General features: G+C 39.1%; 1 protein-coding gene across 2 annotated transcripts in view; it reads right to left on the bottom strand.

Moving 5' to 3' along the window:
- Positions 1 to 22,206, bottom strand: part of ERAP2 (endoplasmic reticulum aminopeptidase 2) — a 51,570-nt gene that overhangs the window by 28,353 nt on the left and 1,011 nt on the right. For both annotated transcript variants that reach the window (XM_086413244.1, XM_086413243.1), the window contains exons 2-6: positions 20,025 to 20,719; positions 15,130 to 15,268; positions 11,452 to 11,586; positions 8,470 to 8,590; positions 2,861 to 3,015 (exon numbers count right to left, since the gene is read on the bottom strand). In XM_086413244.1, coding sequence (XP_086269370.1) covers positions 2,861 to 3,015; positions 8,470 to 8,590; positions 11,452 to 11,586; positions 15,130 to 15,268; positions 20,025 to 20,581 — 1,107 coding nt within the window. In that variant the 5' untranslated portion in view covers positions 20,582 to 20,719. The remainder of the gene's footprint in view (positions 1 to 2,860; positions 3,016 to 8,469; positions 8,591 to 11,451; positions 11,587 to 15,129; positions 15,269 to 20,024; positions 20,720 to 22,206) is intronic.

The raw sequence follows: 22,206 nt of genomic DNA, 5'->3' as shown, positions 1-22,206 counted from the left end.
CTCACAGTGAGGGTCTAAGGAGAAATATAAACCAGAATATTCTTGATGAAGTCATCTTTTTGTATTAAGTAGCAGGTACTTAAAAGGATAAGAATTCATTTAGGACTTCCAGATTGTTACATAATATTACTAATGAGCAAACGTCATTGTTGACCTCTGTCCCAGTTTACTTCTAGGGATCAATTTGGCCACTAATGAGAATAAAAGTCTGAGATTTTAAATATATATAAATAAAGAATGCAAAAAGATAAGCTAAATAGAAATTTATCCTTGACCTATATTTGATCTATAACACATTTTAAATATTATTATTTTTTATATATTATTATATTTTACCTATTTGGCCTTTGTTGTTTTAATTTGCCTCTAGTTTATCTATTTTAAGAGTACAGTCTCCAGATGGATTGGAAGCTTAAATAACAAGATTTTAAGATTCAAAAGAGCCTTGTTATAGAACAGAAGTCACTAGATCCATAGCTTCTAGAAACTGCTCAAGCTCTATACTTTTCTTACAGCTTTCAGATCATATTGCAAATGTGCGCCAATCTTCTGAAGGACATCTGTGAGAAGGAATGGTGGGTGTTTCCTCAATTTGAGAAGTGATGAACACAAGAAGTTCAAGCTGGTTATGGTCATTTCACCAGTCAGGAAGAGTATTTCATTAATTCATTCAGTCAGTGAATATCTATTGAGAATCTACTATGTTCCTGGCACTATGCCGTGGAAAAATCTCTTATTTTTTAATTTTTAACTTTACCCTTTATCATTACCATAGTAATAAGAGGGCTATTATTTTTTTTAAGTAACAAACGAAGGACCTTGTTATATAGGAGAAATACAAAGATGTATGTAATAGTTGCTGCTGCTGCTAAGTCATTTCAGTCGTGTCCAACTCTGTGCGACCCCATAGATGGAAGCCCACCAGGCTCCCCCATCTCTGGGATTCTCCAGGCAAGAATACTGGAGTGGATTGCCATTTCCTTCTCCAATGCATCAAAGTGAAAAGTGAAAGGGAAGTCGCTCAGTCGTGTCTGACTCTTAGCGACCCCATGGACTGCAGCCTACCAGGCTCCTCCATCCATGGGATTTTCCAGGCAAGAGTACTGGGGTGGGGTGCCATTGCCTTCTCCGGTATGTAATGGTGCCACTACCTTAATACAGATGGTGGAGGTCAACCAGTAGACATATACATGCAATAAAATGTTATTGGCACTATGATTTATATCTGCACAAGAGGCAGAGGGGATTCCAGAAGGAAAAAATCAGTTTTGCTGAGAGGGTGTGTAGGATAACTGGGAAATGCTTCACTTCCTGAGTGTTACAAGCGGTCCCCAGGAATGTTGGAAGCGGGGTGTGCTCTAAGCAGATCAGGTAGCAGGAACAAGAGCACAGAGAAGTGATAACGACCTGGGCCTGTCAAGATAATGGCAGGTCATCTGGGATGGCTAACGCTGAAGATGTCATTCAGAGAAGAGACCGGAGAGGTGGCGGGGAGCTTGGTTATCTGGGCCTTATATGACACACTGTGGATCCTTGACTAACCCAGCATTGAGAGTCTTCGCCAGGGCTTTATGCGGAGGACTGACATGGCCAGATGGAGATTAATGGGAAGACAAAATAGTCAAGGCAGAAACTCCAGTGCTGCTTCAGCCCTGGACTCTTCGTCTTCATGAAAGAGAAGCTTTCAAAGGAAGGCCTTAAGGCAGCATGGAGCCTCAAAAGGAGAGTTCTCTGCTTATTTCCCTATGAACACTGGGTAGAAAATTAGGGATCCCCAGACTCAGTTAAGTGCTTGTGCTTTAGAGCTTCCAGTGACTAATAATCCAATCCCCTAAGATGAGCTGGTGGGGAGATGCTAAACCAGAGGAAGCTGTTCATATGCTCTCAAAGTACAGCGCTGAGCATGGCTCTGGGTTCTTTGTCTGCTGCTTAAAACAAACAACCTCTCTTATTACTATGGTCATGATAAAGGACAAAGTTAAAAATTAAAAAATAAGAGATGTTACCAGTTTCTACAATTGAATGATATGTGCCTATATGGTGAAAGAGAATTTCTGGTGTCTTTAATAATTCACTGCATAACAGGGAACTTGCAGAAATAAAACAGAATGAAAAAAAAGTCTCTGGTATCTTAAGAGCTGATTTTACTGTTTCATAATTGTATGTAATACCAGGTTGATAGACAGGCCTTGGAAATGTTATTCTGTAAGAAATGGTGGCAGTGGTGGTCACTGTCACTACGGTGACTAGCTAACACTTACTGAGTACCTGGTGTGTGACAGACACAGACACTTATCTGTAACCCTCACAACAGATTCAAGAAGCAGGAGCTATTATGAACTTAATTTTATAGATGAGGACACTGAAGTTTAGAGAGGTAAGTAGTGCGTCCAGGGTCAGGAGCCTGGGAGTACATGGACTTGAAATACTTCATTATGGCCAAATAAACACAAACTCCAACTGAAGGGAGCTTGATTTTGTCCTAGACTGGAATGCCACTGTACTAGAGGGTGTATGGGGAAATAATAAAAATCTCTATTTGTAGGGGTTTCTAGTACTGTGCTCTATGTACCTGTATGATCTCCACCCTTCTTTACTAAAAGACATTTGGAGGCTTTGTGCCTTGAAAGGTTTTAGAGGACATAGTGGCCAGTTCTCCTGTGATAAAATTCTTGTATGAGACCCATAGCCTAGAGATTGAACATTATGCTACTTGACATATAGTGTTTGGTTTGAGGATTCCTAAGGTCCCCCTTGGAAATAAGATGACATGATTTTACATTGTTTGGGGAATACTGGGGGTGTTCTGCATAATGCTCTTTGGAACCGACACTAAGAGAATGCCGTGAAAGCCAAGTACCTGGTGTGCTAGTTCATGGGCTATGACCTTGGTGACCCATAGTTTATCAGAAGTAGAAGAGGTCTTGGGGTCAAAGAGCAGCGACGTCTCTCTGTACGTGATGAGGCCCCAGTTTTCCATGGCTCCACTTGCAAAGTCAGGAATGGCAACAAGATCTGAGAAATAAGAACAACCATACTTAATCATTACGGCTCCTACACCAGAAGTGGGATTTGCTTCCTTCTTAACTATGCTATGATCCTTTCGGTATATATAAGCAGACATTCTGAAAACACTGAGTATCTTTTTTTCTTAACACTGATATGCTGTCTTGTAGTTGTGGAAAATAATCAGTATCCATCATCAAGCAGAATAAAGTTTATTGGTAAAGTTTTATTTCTAGGTGAAGTAGCCTAGTGACATAACCATTGTTTCCTGATACTAAACTGAAATTACCTTAGGTGCATTACTGCTGAGAAAATCATTCATTTTAAAACATTCATATTGTATTTTATATTAGTATTACAGAAAGACTTTAAAAATATAAGGTATCAAATGATCTCTAAAATATTTGGATTCAACAAAACATATAATGAACTTATTTCTATAAAAAAAAGAGAAAATAAGGGATTTTTAAATTTCAGGAAAACACCATTTAGAAGCATCTCTATAGTCAATATTTCAAGCACATGTAGCCTCTTAAGTGTCCTTCTAAGGCAGTAAAGGGAAAAAACTGTAGGCATCAATTCTTTCTGACCTCAATTTCCTTTTTACTGTTAATATTTCCTCTACTTCTTGACAAAATTTTAGAGAAAAAATGTAAAATTTAATCATCTTTTAGCACCTCAGATATAATGTATATTCAGTTCAGTTCAGTTCAGTTGCTCAGTCATATCCGATTCTTTGAGACCACATGGACTGCCGCACACCAGGCTTCCATGTCCATCATTGACTCCTGGAGCTTAATTAATATATACCAATTTATATCATGTCTCTGTGAGAGTATATATATACATATATATATATATATATACCCTTTGCCGATGAATTCATATTGATTAGAAAACTTCTGGCTAATATTTAATCTTAGACTTCTTTTTATTCTGCCAAGTCATATCGGAAAAAAAACTGTTCTTTGGCTGAAAAGCCAGGTAATTAAAAAAAATAATAATAATTTGAAATAAATCAAGTCACTTGGCTTGAAATTTCACTGTCTGGAATTCAGTTCAGTCACTCAGTCGTGTCCAACTCTTTGCGACCCCATGAATCGCAGCACACCAGGCCTCCCTGTCCATCACCATCTCCTGGAGTTCACTCAAACTCATGTCCATCGAGTCGGTGATGCCATCCAGCCATCTCATCCTCTGTCATCCCCTTTTCCTCCTGCCCCCAATCCCTCCCAGCATCAGGGTCTTTTCCAATGAGTCAACTCTTCGCATGAGGTGGCCAAAGGACTGGAGTTTCAGCTTTAGCATCAGTCCTTCCAAAGAAATCCCAGGGCTGATCTCCTTTAGAATGGACTGGTTGGATCTCCTTGCAGTCCAAGGGACTTTCAAGAGTCTTCTCCAACACCACAGTTCAAAAGCATCAATTTTTCAGCGCTCAGCTTTCTTCACAGTCCAACTCTCACATCCATACATGACGACTGGAAAAACCATAGCCTTGACTAGATGGACCTTGTTGGCAAAGTAATGTCTCTGCTTTTGAATATGCTATCTAGGTTGGTCATAACTTTTCTTCCAAGGAGTAAGCACCTTTTAATTTCATGGCTGCAATCACCATCTGCAGTGATTTTGGAGCCCCCAAAAATAAAGTCTGACACTGTTTCCACTGTTTCCCCATCTATTCCCCGTGAAGTGATGATACCAGATGCCATGATCTTCGTTTTCTGAATTAGTATTGCTTAATTCTAGTGGATAAAAGCAAATGTGTATAATGCAATCAAAAAGTAAACTAGCACTAATCAAGATTAGTATTCATTAGCACTTCAAATATGGGAATTATTCCTTTTCTAAATTTCATCAATGATTTTATATTTGTTATATTATTTCCCAAAGCCATTAGAAATGCTTATATCTGCTCTACTTTTTCTTTTTTTGATTTATTTTTTATTGAAGGAAAATTGCTTTACAGAATTTTGCTGTTTTCTGTCAAACTTCAACATGAATCAGCCATAGGTATACATGTATCCCCTCCCTCTTGAACCTCCCTCCCCTCTCCCTCCCCATCCCACCCCTCTACGTTGATGCAGAGCCCCTGTTAGAGTTTCCTGAGACATATGACAAATTCCTGTTGGCTATCTATTTTACATATGGTAATATAAGTTCCCATGTTACTCTTTTCATACCTCTCACCCTCTCATCCCCTCTCCCCATGTCCATAAGTCTGTTGTCTGTCTGTTTCTCCATTGTTGCCCTGTAAATAAGTTCTTCAGTACCATTTTTCTAGATTCCATATAAATGTGTTAGAATATGGTATATATCTTTCTCTTTCTGACTCACTTCATTCTGTATAATAGGTTCCAAGTTCATCCACCTCATTAGAACTGACTCAAATGTGTTCCGTTTTATGGCTGAGTAATATTTCATTGTGTATATGTACCACAACTTCTTTATCCATTCATCTGTCGATGGACATCCAGGTTGCTTCCATGTTCTATTATTGTAAATAGTGCTGCAATGAACAATGGAATACATGTGTCTTTTTCAATTTTGGTTTCCTCAGGGTATATACCTAGGAGTGGGAATGCTGGGTTATATGGTGGTTTTATTCCTAGTTTTTTAAGGAATCACCATACTGTCTTCCACAGTGGCTGTATCAATTTACATTCCCACCAACAGTGAGAGAATGTTCCCTTTTCTTCACACCTTTTCCAGCATTAATTGTTTGTAGACTTTTTGATGAGGGCCATTCTGACCAGTATGAGGTGATATTTCATTGTAGTTTTGATTTGCATTTCTCTAATAATGAGTGATGTTGAGCATCTTTTCATGTGTTTGTTAGCCATCTGTATGTCTTCTTTGGAGAAATGTCTGTTTAGGTCTTTTCCCCACTTTTTGATTGGGTTGTTTGTTTTTCTGGTTTTGAGTTGTATGAGCTGCTTGTATGTGTTGGAAATTAATCCTTTGTCAGTTGTTTCATTTGCTATTTTCTCCCATTCTGAGGGTTGTCTTTTCACCTTGCTTATAGTTTTCTTTGCTGTGCAAAAGCTTTTACGTTTAATCAGGTCCCACTTGTTTACTTTTGTTTTTATTTCCATTACTCTAGGAGGTGGGTCATAGAGGATCTTGCTTTGATTTGTCATCGAGTGTTCTGACTATGTTTTCCTCTAAGAGTTTTATAGTTTCTGGTCTTACACTTAGGTCTCTAATGCATTTTGAGTTTATCTTTGTGTATGGTGTTAGGAAGTGTTCTAATTTCATTCTTTTACATGTAGCTGTCCAGTTTCCCAGCACCATTTATTGAAGAGGCTGTTTTTCCTCCGTTGTATATTCTTACCTCCTTCGTCAAAAATAAGGTACCCGTAGGTGCATGGGTTTATCTCTGGGCTTCCTCTCTTGTTCCATTGGTCTATATTTCTGTCTTTGTGCCAGTACCATACTGTCTCGATGACTGTAGCTTTGTAGTATAACCTGAAGTCAGGAAGCTTGATTCTTCCAGCTCCATTCTTCTTTCTCAAGACTGCTTTGGCTATTGGGGGGTCTTTTGAGTTTCCATATGAATTGTGACATTTTTTGCTCTAGTTCTGTGGAAAACGCCACTGGTAATTTGATAGGGATTGCACTGAATCTGTAATCTGGTAGTATCGTCATTTTCCCAGTGTTGATTCTTCCTGCCCAGGGACATGGAATGCCTCTCCATCTGTTAACATCATCTTTGATTTCTTTCATTAGTGTCTTCTAACTTTCTGTGTACAGTTCTTTCATCTCCTTAGGTAAGTTTATTCCTAGATATTTAATTTTTTTGTTGTTGCAATGATGAATGGGATTGATTCCTTAATTGTTCTTTCTGATTTTTCATTGTTAGTATATAGAAATGCAAGTGATTTCTGTGTATTGATTTTGTATCCTGCAACTTTGCTAAATTCACTGATTAGCTCTAGTAATTTTCTGATATTATCTTTAGGGTTTTCTATGTACAGCATCATGTCATCTGCAAACAGTGAGAGCTTTACTTCTTCTTTTCTGATCTGGATTCCTTTTATTTATTTTTCTTCTCTGATTGATGCAGCTAGGATGTCCAGAACTATGTTGAATAACAGTGGGAAAAGTGGACACCCTGGTCTTGTTCCTGATCTTAGGGGGATGCTTTCAGGTTTTCACCATTGAGAGTAATGTTTGTTGTAGGCTTATCACATGTGACCTTTACTATGCTGAGGTAGGTTCCTTCTATGCCCATTTTTTGAAGAGTTCTAATCATAAATAGGTGTTGAATTTTGTCAAAGGCCTTTTCTGCATCTACTGAGATGATCATATGGCTTCTATCTTTCAATGTGTTAATATGGTGTATCACATTGATTGATTTGCGTATATTGAAGAATCCTTGCATCCCTGGAATTAACCCAACTTGATCACGGTATATGAGCTTTTTGATGTGTTGCTGAATTCTGTTTGCTAAATATATCTGCTCTACTTTTTCTTAAGCTGGATGCTTCCTTTCAGTTAACTTTATTTTAAATGCATTCATTTCATATGGTCTTTGAGGTTGCATTTTTGAAGAACAACTTAGGATTGTTGATGGCTGTTATTTGATCTTTCCTTGATTTTTGACAGAGGACAGCAATGGATTGTGGGCAACCTGATTTAGTATGTCTGTACTAGAGGGTGTATAGAACCTGCACTATAATGATACCACAAGACTCGAGAACTATGGGAATAAGCCCCTGGACATGTCTTCTGATAGTCCTTTAATTCTCTAAGAAAAACTGCATGAAGTTGGTCAGAAAAGGGGAAGAAGGACATGATAAGGTGTGTGTTGTCAAGTCCCAAAGGAAAACAATGTTTTGTCACTGTCCAAAACTCTAAAAATTAATCTATATGTTATAATATTTGTCAGTGTTTTTATATATTCTGCAACATCATAAAAATCACAACTTTTATTTTTTAAGATAGAAAATGGAAACCAACAAAGATGGGCTATTTGCATCCTCTCATATAAAGATCAACTACCACCACATTCAAATTATCTATTTCCTCCAAATCTCTCTCTCTCTTTTTTTTAAATGTATGTGCCACAGTCTTATCTTCCAGCCTCAAACACTCTGTAGATAACAGATGGAGGGACAGTTTTCAGCTATTTACATAAACCTTTGGCAACTTTTATAAAAGATTGCTAGTCTTATATGAATATGATATAGAAGGAAATATATGCTCCAGAAATTCATCCATTTAAATCTAATATAAAATGCAGATATTTTAATATTAAACCTGATAAAAGAATAGAAAAATGAACCCAAGTACTTGGGTTTCTCATAAATACTTTATTTTCTACACTCAAAGACATCTCTCAGGTATAAATTACTGCTTTCTGGGCTAACTGAAGTTCCTCAGTGCTCATTTTAATCACATATAAAGACGGATGAAATCAAAGCAAGTTCTAAAAATAAAGACAATGATAGAATTTGAACCTACCCAGTTTGGGGAGTGGATAGTGGATATCAAAGTAATTTTCATAAAAGTCCAGCAGCTTCAGTGATGCTTCCAAAGCATAATGTGTTTGACTCCATTTGTCTGGGGATGCATAGATGGACACCTGGGAAATTTGGTGAGAAGAATGATCTTTGAATGACAGCTCCTTGGCATGACTCCATTCCTAACAACCTTCACCCAAAAATGGAGACTGTATTTTTCAAGAAAGCCTCCAATTAAAATAAATAAATTTAAAAAAAAATAAAAAAAAGAAAGCATTGAGTACCATTAAACATGTCATCAACAGAGGGTAAGTTGTTTTGTAAAGTATTAAAGAAAAAGTCCCTCTTGAAAACTATAGACAACCCTGTACTTTCTGTTGCAGTATATTCCCTAGGTGTTAATCTGTACATTTCAAGCTATATAAACCCTTCACATCATGAGAGCTCACTTCAGTTCATCAAGATCATGTATTCCAGCCCTTGAGAATTAGCTTTCCAAAATGATGAGCACCAAAAGAGTTTCAATAAAACATTTGTATTAGGTGGAAAAGCCTTCATTATCTTATTGGAGCCACCCTCTGTTGTGTTTTCTTTATTTTTTTTAATTAATTTATTTATTTTTAATTTATTATTATTATTTTTTTTACTTTACAATATTGTATTGGTTTTGCCATACATAATCCACCACAGGTGTACACGTGTTCCCCCTCCTGAACCCCCCTCCCACCTCCCTCCCTGTACCATCCCTCTGGGTCATCCCAATGCACCAGCCCCAAGCATCCTGTATCCTGCATTGAACCTGGTCTGGCGATTCATTTCTTATATGATATTATACATGTTTCAATGCCATTTTTCCAAATCATCCCACCCTCTCCCTCTCCCACAGATTTCAAAAGACTTCTATACATCTGTGTCTCTTTTGCTCTCTCGCATACAGGGTTATCGTTACCGTCTTTCTAAATTCCATATATATGTGTTAGTATACTGTATTGGTGTTTTTTTTTTTTTTTTCTGGCTTACTTCACTCTGTATAATAGGCTCCAGTTTCATCCACCTTATTAGAAGAAGCACATATTTTAAAACATAGATTAACCATAGTGGTGTTTTTATTTCCCAGGGCTTCTGTGAGGATTCAAGAGGTGAAACATGGAGTGGTATTTCTGAGTTGTCTGAAGAAAGATACCAGGGAAACGAAAGATCCCCGCAATGAATGCTCTCAGTAACTTAAAATCATGGTCCTAAAGCAAAACCCAAAGCTGTTGTGTTTTCTTTAAACTCAAAAACACCCAGATAGGTTCACTGTCTCCCTGCACAGTAACTACTAGCTAGTAAGTGGAAAAAATTAAGTTAGATTCCAATTTTCTTGGGTTTCAAGTACAGTATTGCTTTCATTTCATAATCTGCTTTCATGCTCTGAATTAACTGAAGTCCCTCAGAAATTTTATAAGAAAGATAAGTTAATGGCCACAGTACTTTACCAGGCACTGTGCTAAATGTATACTTGTAAAACATGTAAAGTCTAACTTAGTCCTCTCAGCCACCTCCTGAAGTAGAAGCTATTTTCTTCATATTAGGAGTGAAGCAATGAAAACACATGGAGATTAAATAACTTGCTTCAAGTCACGCAAATGGAAAATTGTAGAGCTGGGGTACAAACCCAAGGAAACTGACAGGACCCTGTCCCCTAAAGTAAAGTGCAGTCTGACGTCACACACACCTATATCTATCTACATATATATCTGTATGCAGCGATGCATGTAGACACATTGCTGATAATATATATCTGCGTATCCATAGGTCTAGTATGTATGGAAATTATAATCAATGTTTTATTGCTATTTTTCATAAGCACTATTTTATGGCTCTTTGAATATATTTTTGTGTCTGTAACAGTTCCTCAGGGTAAGGAGTTCTTTTTTATTTTTCATGTATTCATTGATATTCACAAAACTTTATCAGATAATTATTGTGTGTGTTTGTGCTCAGTCACTCCGTCCTGTCTGACTCTGCGATCCCTGCCGGGCTCCTCTGTCCATGGAATTCTCCAGGCAAGAATACTGGAGTGGGTTGCCATTTCCTCCTCCAGGGGGTGTTGCTGACCCAGGAGTTGAGCCGCGTCTCTTGTGTCTCTTGCACTGGCAGGTGGATTCTTTACTGCTGCACCACCTGGGAAGCCCCAGTTATTGGGTAGTGTAACTTTTTGTAAACAACGAATGCTCTAAAAATGATGAAGACCTCCTTTCATTAAGGAAATAAAATTATAGAAAACAATTGGAAACAATGTAAATGTCCTAGAATAAGATGCTGATTAAAAAATCCGTATGGTACCTCTATGCATTAGAGTACAGTACTATGCAATCATTAATATTATAGAAAAATACTTAATGCCATTTAATTTTTATAGCATATTATGGTGAGCTAGGAGAAGGCAATGGCACCCCACTCCAGTACTCTTGCCTGGAAAATCCCAGGGATGGAGGAGCCTGGTAGGCTGCAGTGCATGGGGTTGCAAAGAGTCGGACATGACTGAGCGACTTCACTTTCACTTTTCACTTTCATGCATTGGAGAAGGAAATGGCAACCCACTCCAGTGTTCTTGCCTGGAGAATCCCAGGGACGGGGGAGCCTAGTGGGCTGCCATCTATGGGGTCACACAGAGTCGGACACGACTGATGCGACTTAACAACAGCAGCATGGTGAGCTAAAATAATTGCATGTTATTTGAAAAAGTATATATTGATTTATACAGTATATATTGTTATTATATACAGTCGTATACTGACAGACTTACAGAAAATACTTGGACTACACCAGGACACGCCCCTGTAGTGCTCACAGGTTATTTTACTTTTTATCTCTCTCCATTTTTGTAAATAATATATTTACATGATATTTTGATAATAAGGGGGGAAATTTTAAAGAAGAGCTCATTGCCTTCAGGACACTATTCTGCACTGTGTATGAAAAGAGAACTCAAACTCACCTTGACCCCTGATGAGGCTGTACCACTCACAGAGGTGAAATCACAAACTATGTAGGCTACAAGGTAGGTACTCATTCTTACAGTAGTTTCAAAATGATCTTCCAAGAGGCCTCCTTCGAGTTCAATCGTCTTAACCTACAGGGAGGGAAAGAATCGATATTTGAAAACTGGAGTATTTTATAAGAATGCCTACGACGTAGGCTATGTAAGTTAGAGGAGAGCTTGATGCTCTGAAGGATGTGTGATGTCCATATAGATTAGAGGACTCTTCACAACATTCTGTGGCTTCGCCTCCCTCTGTTTCTTTTATCTCTAGACTTCCTCGAAGACACAATGTGCTACTTTAGGGACCTGAAAATGATGCCTATTTTGTTGTTTGAAAGCATAGAAATATCTTAGATGGTTCCATATTCTTGAAATGCAATCATCTCCAACACTGGCATCAATTCAACATTTGTACTTCTAAGCAAAAGTGCCAGAGAATAGTCCCCTTCCCTTTGTTACATAATAAATAAAATTTCTGTTGCAGAAGGAAATGGGAAGCAGAACTGTGCTGGATGTTTTGCATCATCTTTTAATCCTCCTATTATGTGTGTATGAGGTAGGTATAATTTGATAGGTGAAGAAACAGAGTCTCAGAAATGTTAACTGATTGCCCAAGATCACACGGCTAGTTTCACGGTAGGACCAAGATGTCGATGTGGCTGTGTGACTCCAAAGACGTTGCTCATTCTGGCACTTGCTGTGTGACAGCTTGAGTCATAGCCTTATTTTATCTTTGCTTCATTGATTCAGCCATGAAAGCAGTCAGGCCAAGGAGGTCATTAGTAATTTAAGCTTCTGCCTATCTACTGAGGAAGTAAAAAGTTTTAAGTCTATAGACTGGTCAGCTGCATCCATCAAATTCACTGAGTAATTACTGAATTCTATCTTTATTTGCTCTGGATAGCTGGTTCCAAAGATGGTCTTCATCATGGTATAATGCCCCTGAATTCTGAAAGGACACAGATCCCGTTATCTGAAAATACCACTTTCTTCAAATTGGTAACAAGTCTTCAACTGGCTTCTTGCTCACCCCCTCCAAACCCCTTTTAAGGCATCAGGGTTGTGGCAGTGCTAACCACAGATTATTAAGCATATTTTGTGTGTTTGTATAAGATTGCAGTTTGCTTTGGTGAGAAAAAATAGCTTGAAAGATTATCACAAACTGCCTAGCCTATGTCAATGACAAATGTTTGTGCTATTAAATTCTACAGAATTTGATTCTACAGAATTCTATCAAAAATTCAATTCCTAAGTTCCAATAACATAGGAAACACTGACCAAGTACCCTAGAAAAAGTGGTAGTATATATAGGGCTTTAAGTTTCACCTCTATCTGAAAGGTAATTTTGTCCAAAAACAATCTCCTTTGTAAGGAGTCTAATTGAACCACAGTTCTATGGGTACATTCCCCTAGCAGAGGAGAGGATATGGTAGGGGCTGAGGAGGGGACACTATTATTGTGGTCCTCTGACCAAGCTCAGCAGCAAAACCATTTAGTCAAGAGTGTAGATGGGTGAGGAGAGGAAGAGGAAAGATTGTGGGACCATGGAGAAATGGGTCTGTGACACTGGACAGCTGGTGGCAGGGCTGGTGAGGAGACAGGTGGGCATTCCCTGTGATTTATCTCTTCCTCCCAGGTAAAGATGTAGCCCATGGAAGCTGAATTTGGTTCAGGAACCTGGAGTCACTCATGTAGATTAGCATTGCCTTGAATAGAAGTATTTGCGGTGTTAGCGTAAGTTCTTCCAGGATGGTGATGTAAGCTCCAAGTATAAAACACTTGTTGCTAGAGAAGGATTTAGCTGTTTTCTCAAGTTCGGCAGGATTCTACTTACATAGCAAGTGTCAGCAGCAGGTGTGTGTTCCCTTAAGGAATGAAGGGGACAAAGGAATGCCCCAGAGATATACACTGCCTCTCCTAACACTTGGCTGACTCCTCACCTTCTCGTATTCTTAACTTGTATTCTTTTCTTCTCAAAATAAGCTAACTGAGAACGTATTGTGTGTTACTTCTCACCAGTCCACAACCCATCTTAAGTGCCACAGGTATTATCCAAAGAGTATGATCATAGCATTACTTCAGCTCTCTCTATCCCCCCTTTTGTTTTTTTGGATAACCAGGGAAGCTTGGGTAGGGCATGTCAATATGGAGCAGAAAGTTAAGCCAGTGTTTACTGAAAAAGCCATGATGTAAAAAACTGGCCCAGTCAACTGAAGCAATGCAAAGTTCAAGGATTATATAAAATATTTAAAATTTTTTCACTTATTTTTCTTAAATATGAGACACTGAACATTTCAGAAAGTTGAAATTCTAATATAACAAAATGACAATTTATGTTTGCATCACATTTTAATTAAAAGGCATTACTATTTGTATTTTTACTTTATCCTCCATGATGATTCATGTGAAAAATTATAGTAATAAAAAGCTGCCAGGAAACAGACTGAATGGCCCTTAAATGAACATTCCATTAAAAAGAAGACTTGGAGTTAAGCAGCAAATCCTTTTTACCTGAAAGGGAGTAGGCTAATTAAATTGCTGTCTGCATGATCATGAAAAAAAAATGGTGGGATATATGTCATGTGGAGTGTGTTACTTTCCCCCTTGATCTGCTCTGCAAGCATTTCAAAGCAAAAACTTTTCCAGTGTTAAACAGAAATCTGGGGGAAATTCAGTTTCTAGCTTACGGACTCATCTCCTGCTTTATCCACAGAAGACGGTCACTGAAGAGGGCAGAGAGGAAAATGGGCTGGAGTCACTGGCTGGGTTATGATGATCTGGCTGCTTCTGAGCTCATCCTCCTGAAGCACTGTCAGGAGGGCCTCTATTTTTATCCAACTTTCTAGGTAGCAATGGAGAAATATTTTACATTTTGTTCAACAGCAAAAAAGGCAAGTACATCATTAGTGAGGAAATATCAAATAAGACTCAAGGGTCTACTGTGTCATTCAGAGTCTCTGCATTTTGAGCATAAATATGAGCCAAACAAAAGTGTTCAGAGGTCTCTTTCAATTAAAAAGTTTGTAGCTTTTCATATGATGTTCAAACAATTTTCATAAATAATTTTAAGGACTACTCTTGGAACTTAAAAAGATTTCTGAGTTCCATCACAGACTCCTAGATCAGGATTTGCAGGATGGGCCGATGGAGCATTCTCTAGATCCTTGCAACTCCAAATGTGGTGCTTGGACCAGCAGCAGTGGTACCACCTGGGAACTTGCTATTAATAAAAAGGCAGAATTTTGAGCCTCACAGCAAGGCCAACTGAATCAGAACCTGAATTTTAATAAGATCTTCAGATGATTCATCGAACATTAAAGTTTGAGAAGTGCTGTTCTGGGTGATTCTGAATTTCATCGCTGGCCAAGTAACACTGATTTAAAAGAACACTGCTTCCATATAAACACAAGTGAAATATAGATCACTTTCTTTAAAACAAAAAGTGTCTTATGTAACAATGCCCAAACAGAATGATTTTAAGATATAGACGGATTGGAGTTATTATGCAATATGTAGATGGAGTAAGAACAAATTAATGGCTGAAGTCCTGCAAACAAAGCAAATATTAAAACACAGCAAAAACCAAAGTTCATTTTGAGAACAATTTCCCAAATTTTCTGAACGTGGCAATACCTTTGGCATGTTGGAGAGGGCAATATGTCTGCTCTCTCTTCTTATCTTGATTGAAAAGTTGGCTTTGAACAATGGTTCATCAAAGCAAGGGAAAGCCATTCGTGCCTCGGTTGGCTCAAAATCCGTTACTGCAATCGTTCTATGAAAAGAAGTACATCCAGTGGGAATACATAAGTGAAATCATAAAAGAAAGGGAAAGAATTTTATCTTCAGAACACAGCTTATCAAACCTGGAAATGATGTGTTTGATTTCTCAAACTATAATCTTAGTGATTCTTAGTTTTTGAAGAAAATGAAGGTAAAATTTGTTTCAGTTCAGTTCAGTTCAGTCGTTCAGTTGTGTCCGTCTTTAGCAGCTGCCAATCATAATAACACACTGTGCCTGGCACTCCATTTACATGGCTGTCTTCATATTTATGGCAGATAAGGATACTGAGGCTCTGAGAACTTAAGTGACTTTACTAGGATTGTTACCTAGTATTGACAAATTGCTGAGATAGTGAAAGGTTGCTGCTGAGCCGTGAAAGACGCCGGGATTCTTGGCTTCTGGAGGAGAGGAATTCAAGCTGGGGCCAGTGAAGAGGCTTGAACACTCAGAGTTTTTGTGTAATAAAGTTTTATTAAAGTGTGAAAGAGATAGAGAAAGCTTCTGACATAGACATCAGCAGGGGGCAGAAAGAGTGCCCCCCTGCTAGTCTTTAGCTGGATGTTATACAGCTACTAGCAGGCTGCTAATTAGAGAAAGGAAATGTGTCAAAACTCAGAGAGACACCAGGCGCCTCACCCACAACATGCGTTTTGAGATAACATTGGCACAAAGTGAGTCGTCCCAGGCCATGAAATCTTGAAAGGCAGGTTTCTAAGCAAATACATGGTTTCATTGACATAGATTAGGAGAGCAATTGTATGAGGAAAACTTACTGGTTTGTCAAGTCGGTTCTGAGTCTTAGGTGGAACCAACTTGAAGACAGAGTCTAGGGTAAATACATAGCTCATTAACACAGCTTAAGACAAACACGTCCATAAGAAAAATGCACTGGTGAGCTCAAGGTGTGAGAAAAGTACAGTTCAGGTGGGACCAGGTGTCATTATGGCAACACAGAATTTTAAAAGAAACCTCTTTTTAAATTTGTATAGAGAAGGGGAAAAAACTCACACTTGTAGTTTGCTTCCTCCTGCTGCTTAAGAGAGAGATAAAAAAATGTCTGACACTTAAAGCCTATTTCCTCCATTTGGAGACCCCGACCTTCCTGCCTGTTACCCTCTCAACAGATATGCCCAATTTGACTTCAAAATTGACTAGAAGTTAGTAGTTTAGTATCATCAATAAGCCTGAGCAGGTCTCAATCAGCCCTTTGAATATTTGTGAGATGAGTGATGTCTTAGGTTGTGTTCCCAGGAAGCAGACCCTGATTTATGAGAACATGCTGCCCAAGAGACAAGAAGTAGAGGAAGCAGGACAGGGAAGAGGAAGAAGTCAGGCCAGGTGCTGCTTTAGCTTCATCCCTGGGCAGCTCTGCATGGAAACTACATCTTCAACTTTCCTCCCACTAGAGGCAGGAGCTGGGCTAAGGTTCCTCCTGGAGGACCCAAGCTCCACTTAGACATTTCTAGCTCTCTCTACTTGCAAGCAAAGCAGCTCCAGTTTTCAGACTATAACAGGTAGGTAGGTATCCTGGCAAACCTCTATACCCCATCACTTTGAAGATGTTTGAAATGGTATAATTACAAATCTATTCTTTGGACCTGAAGACTTTAATTAGGAAGCCAACCTAGAGAGCATACTGCCACTGGAGGAGGAGGGCAGAATAGAAAATCTCAAGGGACAGAGAAAGGGTGAGAAGGACCAGGAGGGGACTAAAGAGGAGCTGCTAGGATAATTTTTGCCTCAGTTTAATTCCCTACTTCAGACCAGAAAAGTGAGGCTGGGATCTAACTGTCTTATCTGGGGCCTGGATGTTACTTGGATTTGGTAGCAGGTCCTACACATTTAAAGGAGTCCCAAGTACCTGCAATAATTTTTATTAATGTGAAATTTTGGTTTAGAAAGTCTAACACTGAAAAAGTCAAAAGTTTAAGATTTTCTTTGCTATTTACACAATTAATTTTAGTTTTGCATGTAAAGTAGGGACTTCCTGCTTCTCAAAGAATTATTGTCGACTGAATTATTTTTGCATTTTAACTTGTGTGTGTGCGCGCATGTGTGTGTAAATAAGAAAAAGAGAGACAGAGAGGTCATAAAATCCATTGACATTGTCCTGCAAATCATCTTACACGTTAAGACCTACTAGGTAACTGAGTTTGAAGAGAGCTGACATAATAATCGTAGGACGAGTTGGAAATAGCCTTCAGTTAATTATGAGAGACATGCTGGAAAGTAGTTACTTTTCAAACTGCTACTCTAAAAAACAACCCTCTCTGCCAACAAAGGTCTGTCTAGTCAAGGCTATGGTTTTTCCAGTAGTCATGTATGGATGTGAGAGTTGGACTGTGAAGAAAACTGAGTGCCAAAGAATTGATGCTTTTGAACCGTGGTGCTGGAACAAACTCTTGAGAGACCCCTGGACAGCAAGGAGATCCAACCAGGCCATACTAAAGAAGATCAGTCCTGAGTGTTCATTGAAAGGACTGATGTTGAAGCTGAAACTCCAATACTTTGGCCACCTCATGTGAAGAGCTGACTCACTGGAAAAGATCCTGATGCTGGGAAAGATTGAAGGCGGGAGGAAAAGGGGATGACAGAGGATGAGATGGTTGGATGGCACCACCGACTCAATGGACATGAGTGTGGGTAAACCTTGGTGATGGACAGGGAGGCCTGGCGTGCTGCAGTCCATGGGGTGGCAAAGAGTCAGACATGACTGAGCAACTGAACTGAACTGGTCTCCCTTGTCTCCCTAAATGATATCCTTAAAATGTATTTCCTTTAAGTGAAGGTTTTGTCAGTTGAGAAAGTGAAATAAATCATCACTAGTCCTGTGGCACCTCAGTGAGGAGTTGATAATTTTCCTATCCAATACTGTGCTAGATCTGAGAACAGGCCTCTGAGAACTGAGGATACAATGAGGGGAATGCATTCCCAGGGGGAGGGTAAGAATGGGCTTGGGACGGGCTGTCCTCAGTGGACTGCTGGGGGCTGTGGGGTGCATGCGTGAGTCCCAGAGGGCAGTAAGCATCTGGGGTGGGGAAGGGGAGAGGAGACACTGTGGCAGGAGACACTGAGCTGCTAAAATCACCTACCAATACCCATTCCCCTTCTTCAGTTTCAGCAGAATCCTGATTTTGTTCAGGAAGACAATGTCTCTGGTTAAAAGAATCATTTCTCCAAATTCTCTTGCAGCTTGGTGGGCACATGACTCGTTCTGATCTAGTTGAAATTACTGGATGAGAAAGCTTGGGAAAAGGTGTCAGACTCGACTGGAATGTTCCTTTTAGCATTTTTCTCTTTCCCATTTCCCTGTTTTCCTGCCTGGAATGTGAATTTGATGCCTAGAGGTGCAGGAATCATCTTGTATTAAGAGGAAAGTCATCTACCAAAGATGGCTAAGCAGAAAGTTAAAAGGAGTCTAGGTCTTGGATAATATTAGTGAACTCTGGAGCAAACCTGGGAGGCTCTGCTTCCAGATTTCTTGTTGCATGAGAAAGACACCCCCTTCCCCCTGTATGCCAAAGCCATCGTACTGGGGGTTCTCAAATTGTCAATTGAAAGCAACCGAAAAAAAGAGGAGAACACCAAAACCAGACTCCTTTTTACCCCTGAGATGGACCCCGGCCCTGGACAGCCAAGTCAGTCATCCCCCACCATGAAGCATCATTGATTCCTCTTGCCTTACATAACCAGTGTCAGCAAATTCTGTTTTACCCTTCTTTGGAACAAATGCCGAATTCAATCATTTCGTAAGAAGCACTATCAGCCAGTCCAAAGCAACATCCTTTCTGACCCGAACAAGAACAACTGCAAGAACCTCCTGAAAGATGAGTTTGCTTCTACCTTTTCCTCTCTATAATCTACCATCAACATACATGTTATCTTTATAAAGCATACCTCACATCAGAACTCTCCAATGACTTCCCATGGTCCCTGAGTCAAAGCCTAACACAAGAGGCTCTAAGTCTCTGCATGATCTGACCTCTCTCTCCTCTACATCTCTCCCTCACTCTCACTGGCCTTCATCTCTGAATTACTCCTGCCTTACAGACTTTGCACTTGCTGATGCCTTTCCTGGGAACACTGTGCGCTTAGGTGTCTTCAGGATTGTCTCCTTTAAAAAAAAGTTCAGATCTCAGTTTAAGTATACTTCCTCCATAGCAAGAACTTCTCTGACCACTCAGCTAAATTATTCCAAATTCCTCGTCTATATCTCGCTACTATACACTCAGTGCCTGGAATGGTGCTGGCACATAGCATGTGTTCAGTATGAGCTGATGGAATAGACTATATTTCTCAGTTCTCCAAACTAACTTGTTCCTGCCTCCTGGATCTGAGTTATGCTGTTTTTGGGCAAAGTACATGATCTCACTTCCTCCCTCCTAACCCAAATCTTACGCACATTTCCTTTTGGTCTCAGATCAAGGCTCACCCTCTTTGAGAAGCCTTCCATACTTTAGCTCTCTCTGCACGGATCATTTCCCCTAGCAGATAAGCATGTCAATCTTGTCATAGTCAAATACTGGCCTTTCCTGTTGGTTATTTTTCCTCTAGCAATTTATGCCTCTGCGTTCTGTCTTTTCATCTTTATTGTGACTTACTTTAGGAATGGCAGAACTTCTCCTTCTGAGTTTTCCAGGTTTTTTTTGACTTTTCATAAATGGCTACTGAAGCTTGCTCCTGGTAGAGACATAACCCATGAGGAAAGTATTACAAAAGACTGTAAACAATTGGAGCTGCCTCTTACCTTGTTTCACCACCAAGAGTTCTGTACGTGCTTTTATAAAAGCCTTCAAAACCATCAGCTAGCTTGGCCTGGAAGTCAATAGCCACGGAGTATCTCAGGTGAGCCCTAAGTTTCTCTGGAACCAGCAGGGCAATTTGCTGATGAGCAGGATAACTCAAAACAGTTAGGTTTTCCCCTGGTTTCTTGTATCTCACATCCTCCTCTGACTGAAGAGAGGCATTTAAGATTTCAAGATCTTTGCTATGCAAGATGATGAACTGGGTAGCATCTCGAACCAAGACTTCGATCTTCTCGGATGCAACAAAGTCCAGGGAGGTGAGATTTGGGTGAATGAGAAGGTCATAGTGGAGGGGAATGACCACAGTGGGGAGCCTTAGCTCATGCCAAGGAAACATTTCCCCATTGGTGGCTACTGGAAAAGCCTTGGGGTCCTTATTGAACTGATCAATAGGTGAACTTGTGAACTGAGAACAAATACATATTTGGGGCATGATGACTGCTGAGCAGTAAAATACTATGTAAATATTAAATATTAATTTTCTGCATGAATTAGCCATGATAGAGGAATAGAATACTAAATCAATTTTCCGGAAGACAAATGTTCAGGCTAAATCTAATAGTCCTCCATAGCACCGTGTTGGCTCCAGTTAGGTCACTCAGGATCCGGACAATATGTTTCAATAAACAGATTTAATCTAGAAAGAAAAAAAATAAGCATGTATAGCATGAAAATAAAAACATTTCAATTCATAAATAAAACCTTAAAACAACAAAAGGATATATGTGAAAGGGGAAAATCTACTTTGTCATAATGAGGCCAAATCTCCACAAAATAAAGTGGAAAGTGAGCTATCATCTGGTTATTACAAATAAACATTTTTAGAACTCAAATGAAAGGACTCTGCCTTAAAATTGCATCTGTGGAATCCCCTCTGCATTCCTGTGCAACGAAGAGATGGTAGGTGTGTAAAATCATTGCATGCTGAGCGTTTTTAACATTTGCCCACATCATTTCACGAGTGTGTCTGGACATCTGAAAGTAAACTGCACAGCCGTCTCTATTTCGTCTTAATAAGTCATGAAGAATAGTCAATATTCTTGGGATACTAGATATTACTATCATTAATGGCATTGAATTTCCCCTCTTTTGATAAATAAGGTTGGCTGAATGGCCCTATTCTATAGAGACTTTCCTGGTGGCTCAGAGGTTAAAGCATCTGAATATGGGAGACCTGGGTTCAATCCCTGGGTCGGGAAGATCCCCTGGAGAAGGAAATGGCAACCCACTCCAGTCTTCTTGCTTGGAGAATCCCATGGACAAAGAAGCCTCGTCGGCTACAGTCCACGGGGTTGCAAAGAGTCGGACACGACTGAGCAAGTGAAGTTGCTGGTATACAGAATACTGTTAAAGCTAAACTTTTATTTCAGTTTATTTCCAATATATCAAAAACCATGGAAATAAGCTTGGATTTATAATATTCAAATTGATTATTAAGTTATTATTAAGTTATTAACTAATGTTAAGTTACTTTGGTCTTCATCACAGGCTACCTTTGAAAACACAAATCAAATTGAACTCACTGCCTCTGTAAATAAAACTAAGGCAATTTCTTCTCATTAGAAGGGTAACACTACAAAACATATAAAATAAGGACAAACAATATACGTTGTAGTTTAGGTATTCAGTTCTGACACCCACCACTAAATAATTTAGGTATTTAGTTCATTATACCCAGCATGTAATGAATGTTAAACATTAAATTATAGTGATTATTATAACTCACATTCTATGGCCTAAATTGTGGAACTTCTCCCCCATGTGTAGTATCTAGATATTAACATCTAGTATCCCAAGAATACTGAATATTCTTCGTGACTTATTAAGACAAAATAGAGACACCTGTGCAGCTTACTTTCAGATGTCCAGACACACTCATGAAATAATGTGGGCAAATGTTGAAAACATTTGCCTCTATTTACCTCCTCCCTGCTTCACCTTAAACCCATGAATGGCTCTCTTTCCATTTCCTTTTTTCAAATCAGTAACATATTCTCTTGATTTAATTGTCCAAAGAGTTACTGCAATTTGCAATATTAATCCAGATCAACAAATATTATTGAAGAAGCAAAGAAAACAACGGTTAAATATGGTTGAATAACAACACTTCTGCCCTCTTTTTTA

The sequence above is a fragment of the Bos grunniens genome, chromosome 7 (assembly GCF_055505025.1).
Source record: "Bos grunniens cultivar Pamir isolate PY7600 chromosome 7, Bosgru_T2T1.0, whole genome shotgun sequence".
Classification (NCBI taxonomy): Eukaryota; Metazoa; Chordata; class Mammalia; order Artiodactyla; family Bovidae; genus Bos; species Bos grunniens.
Note: the sequence above shows the minus strand (reverse complement) of the source record. Positions and strands in the feature narration are given on the sequence as shown.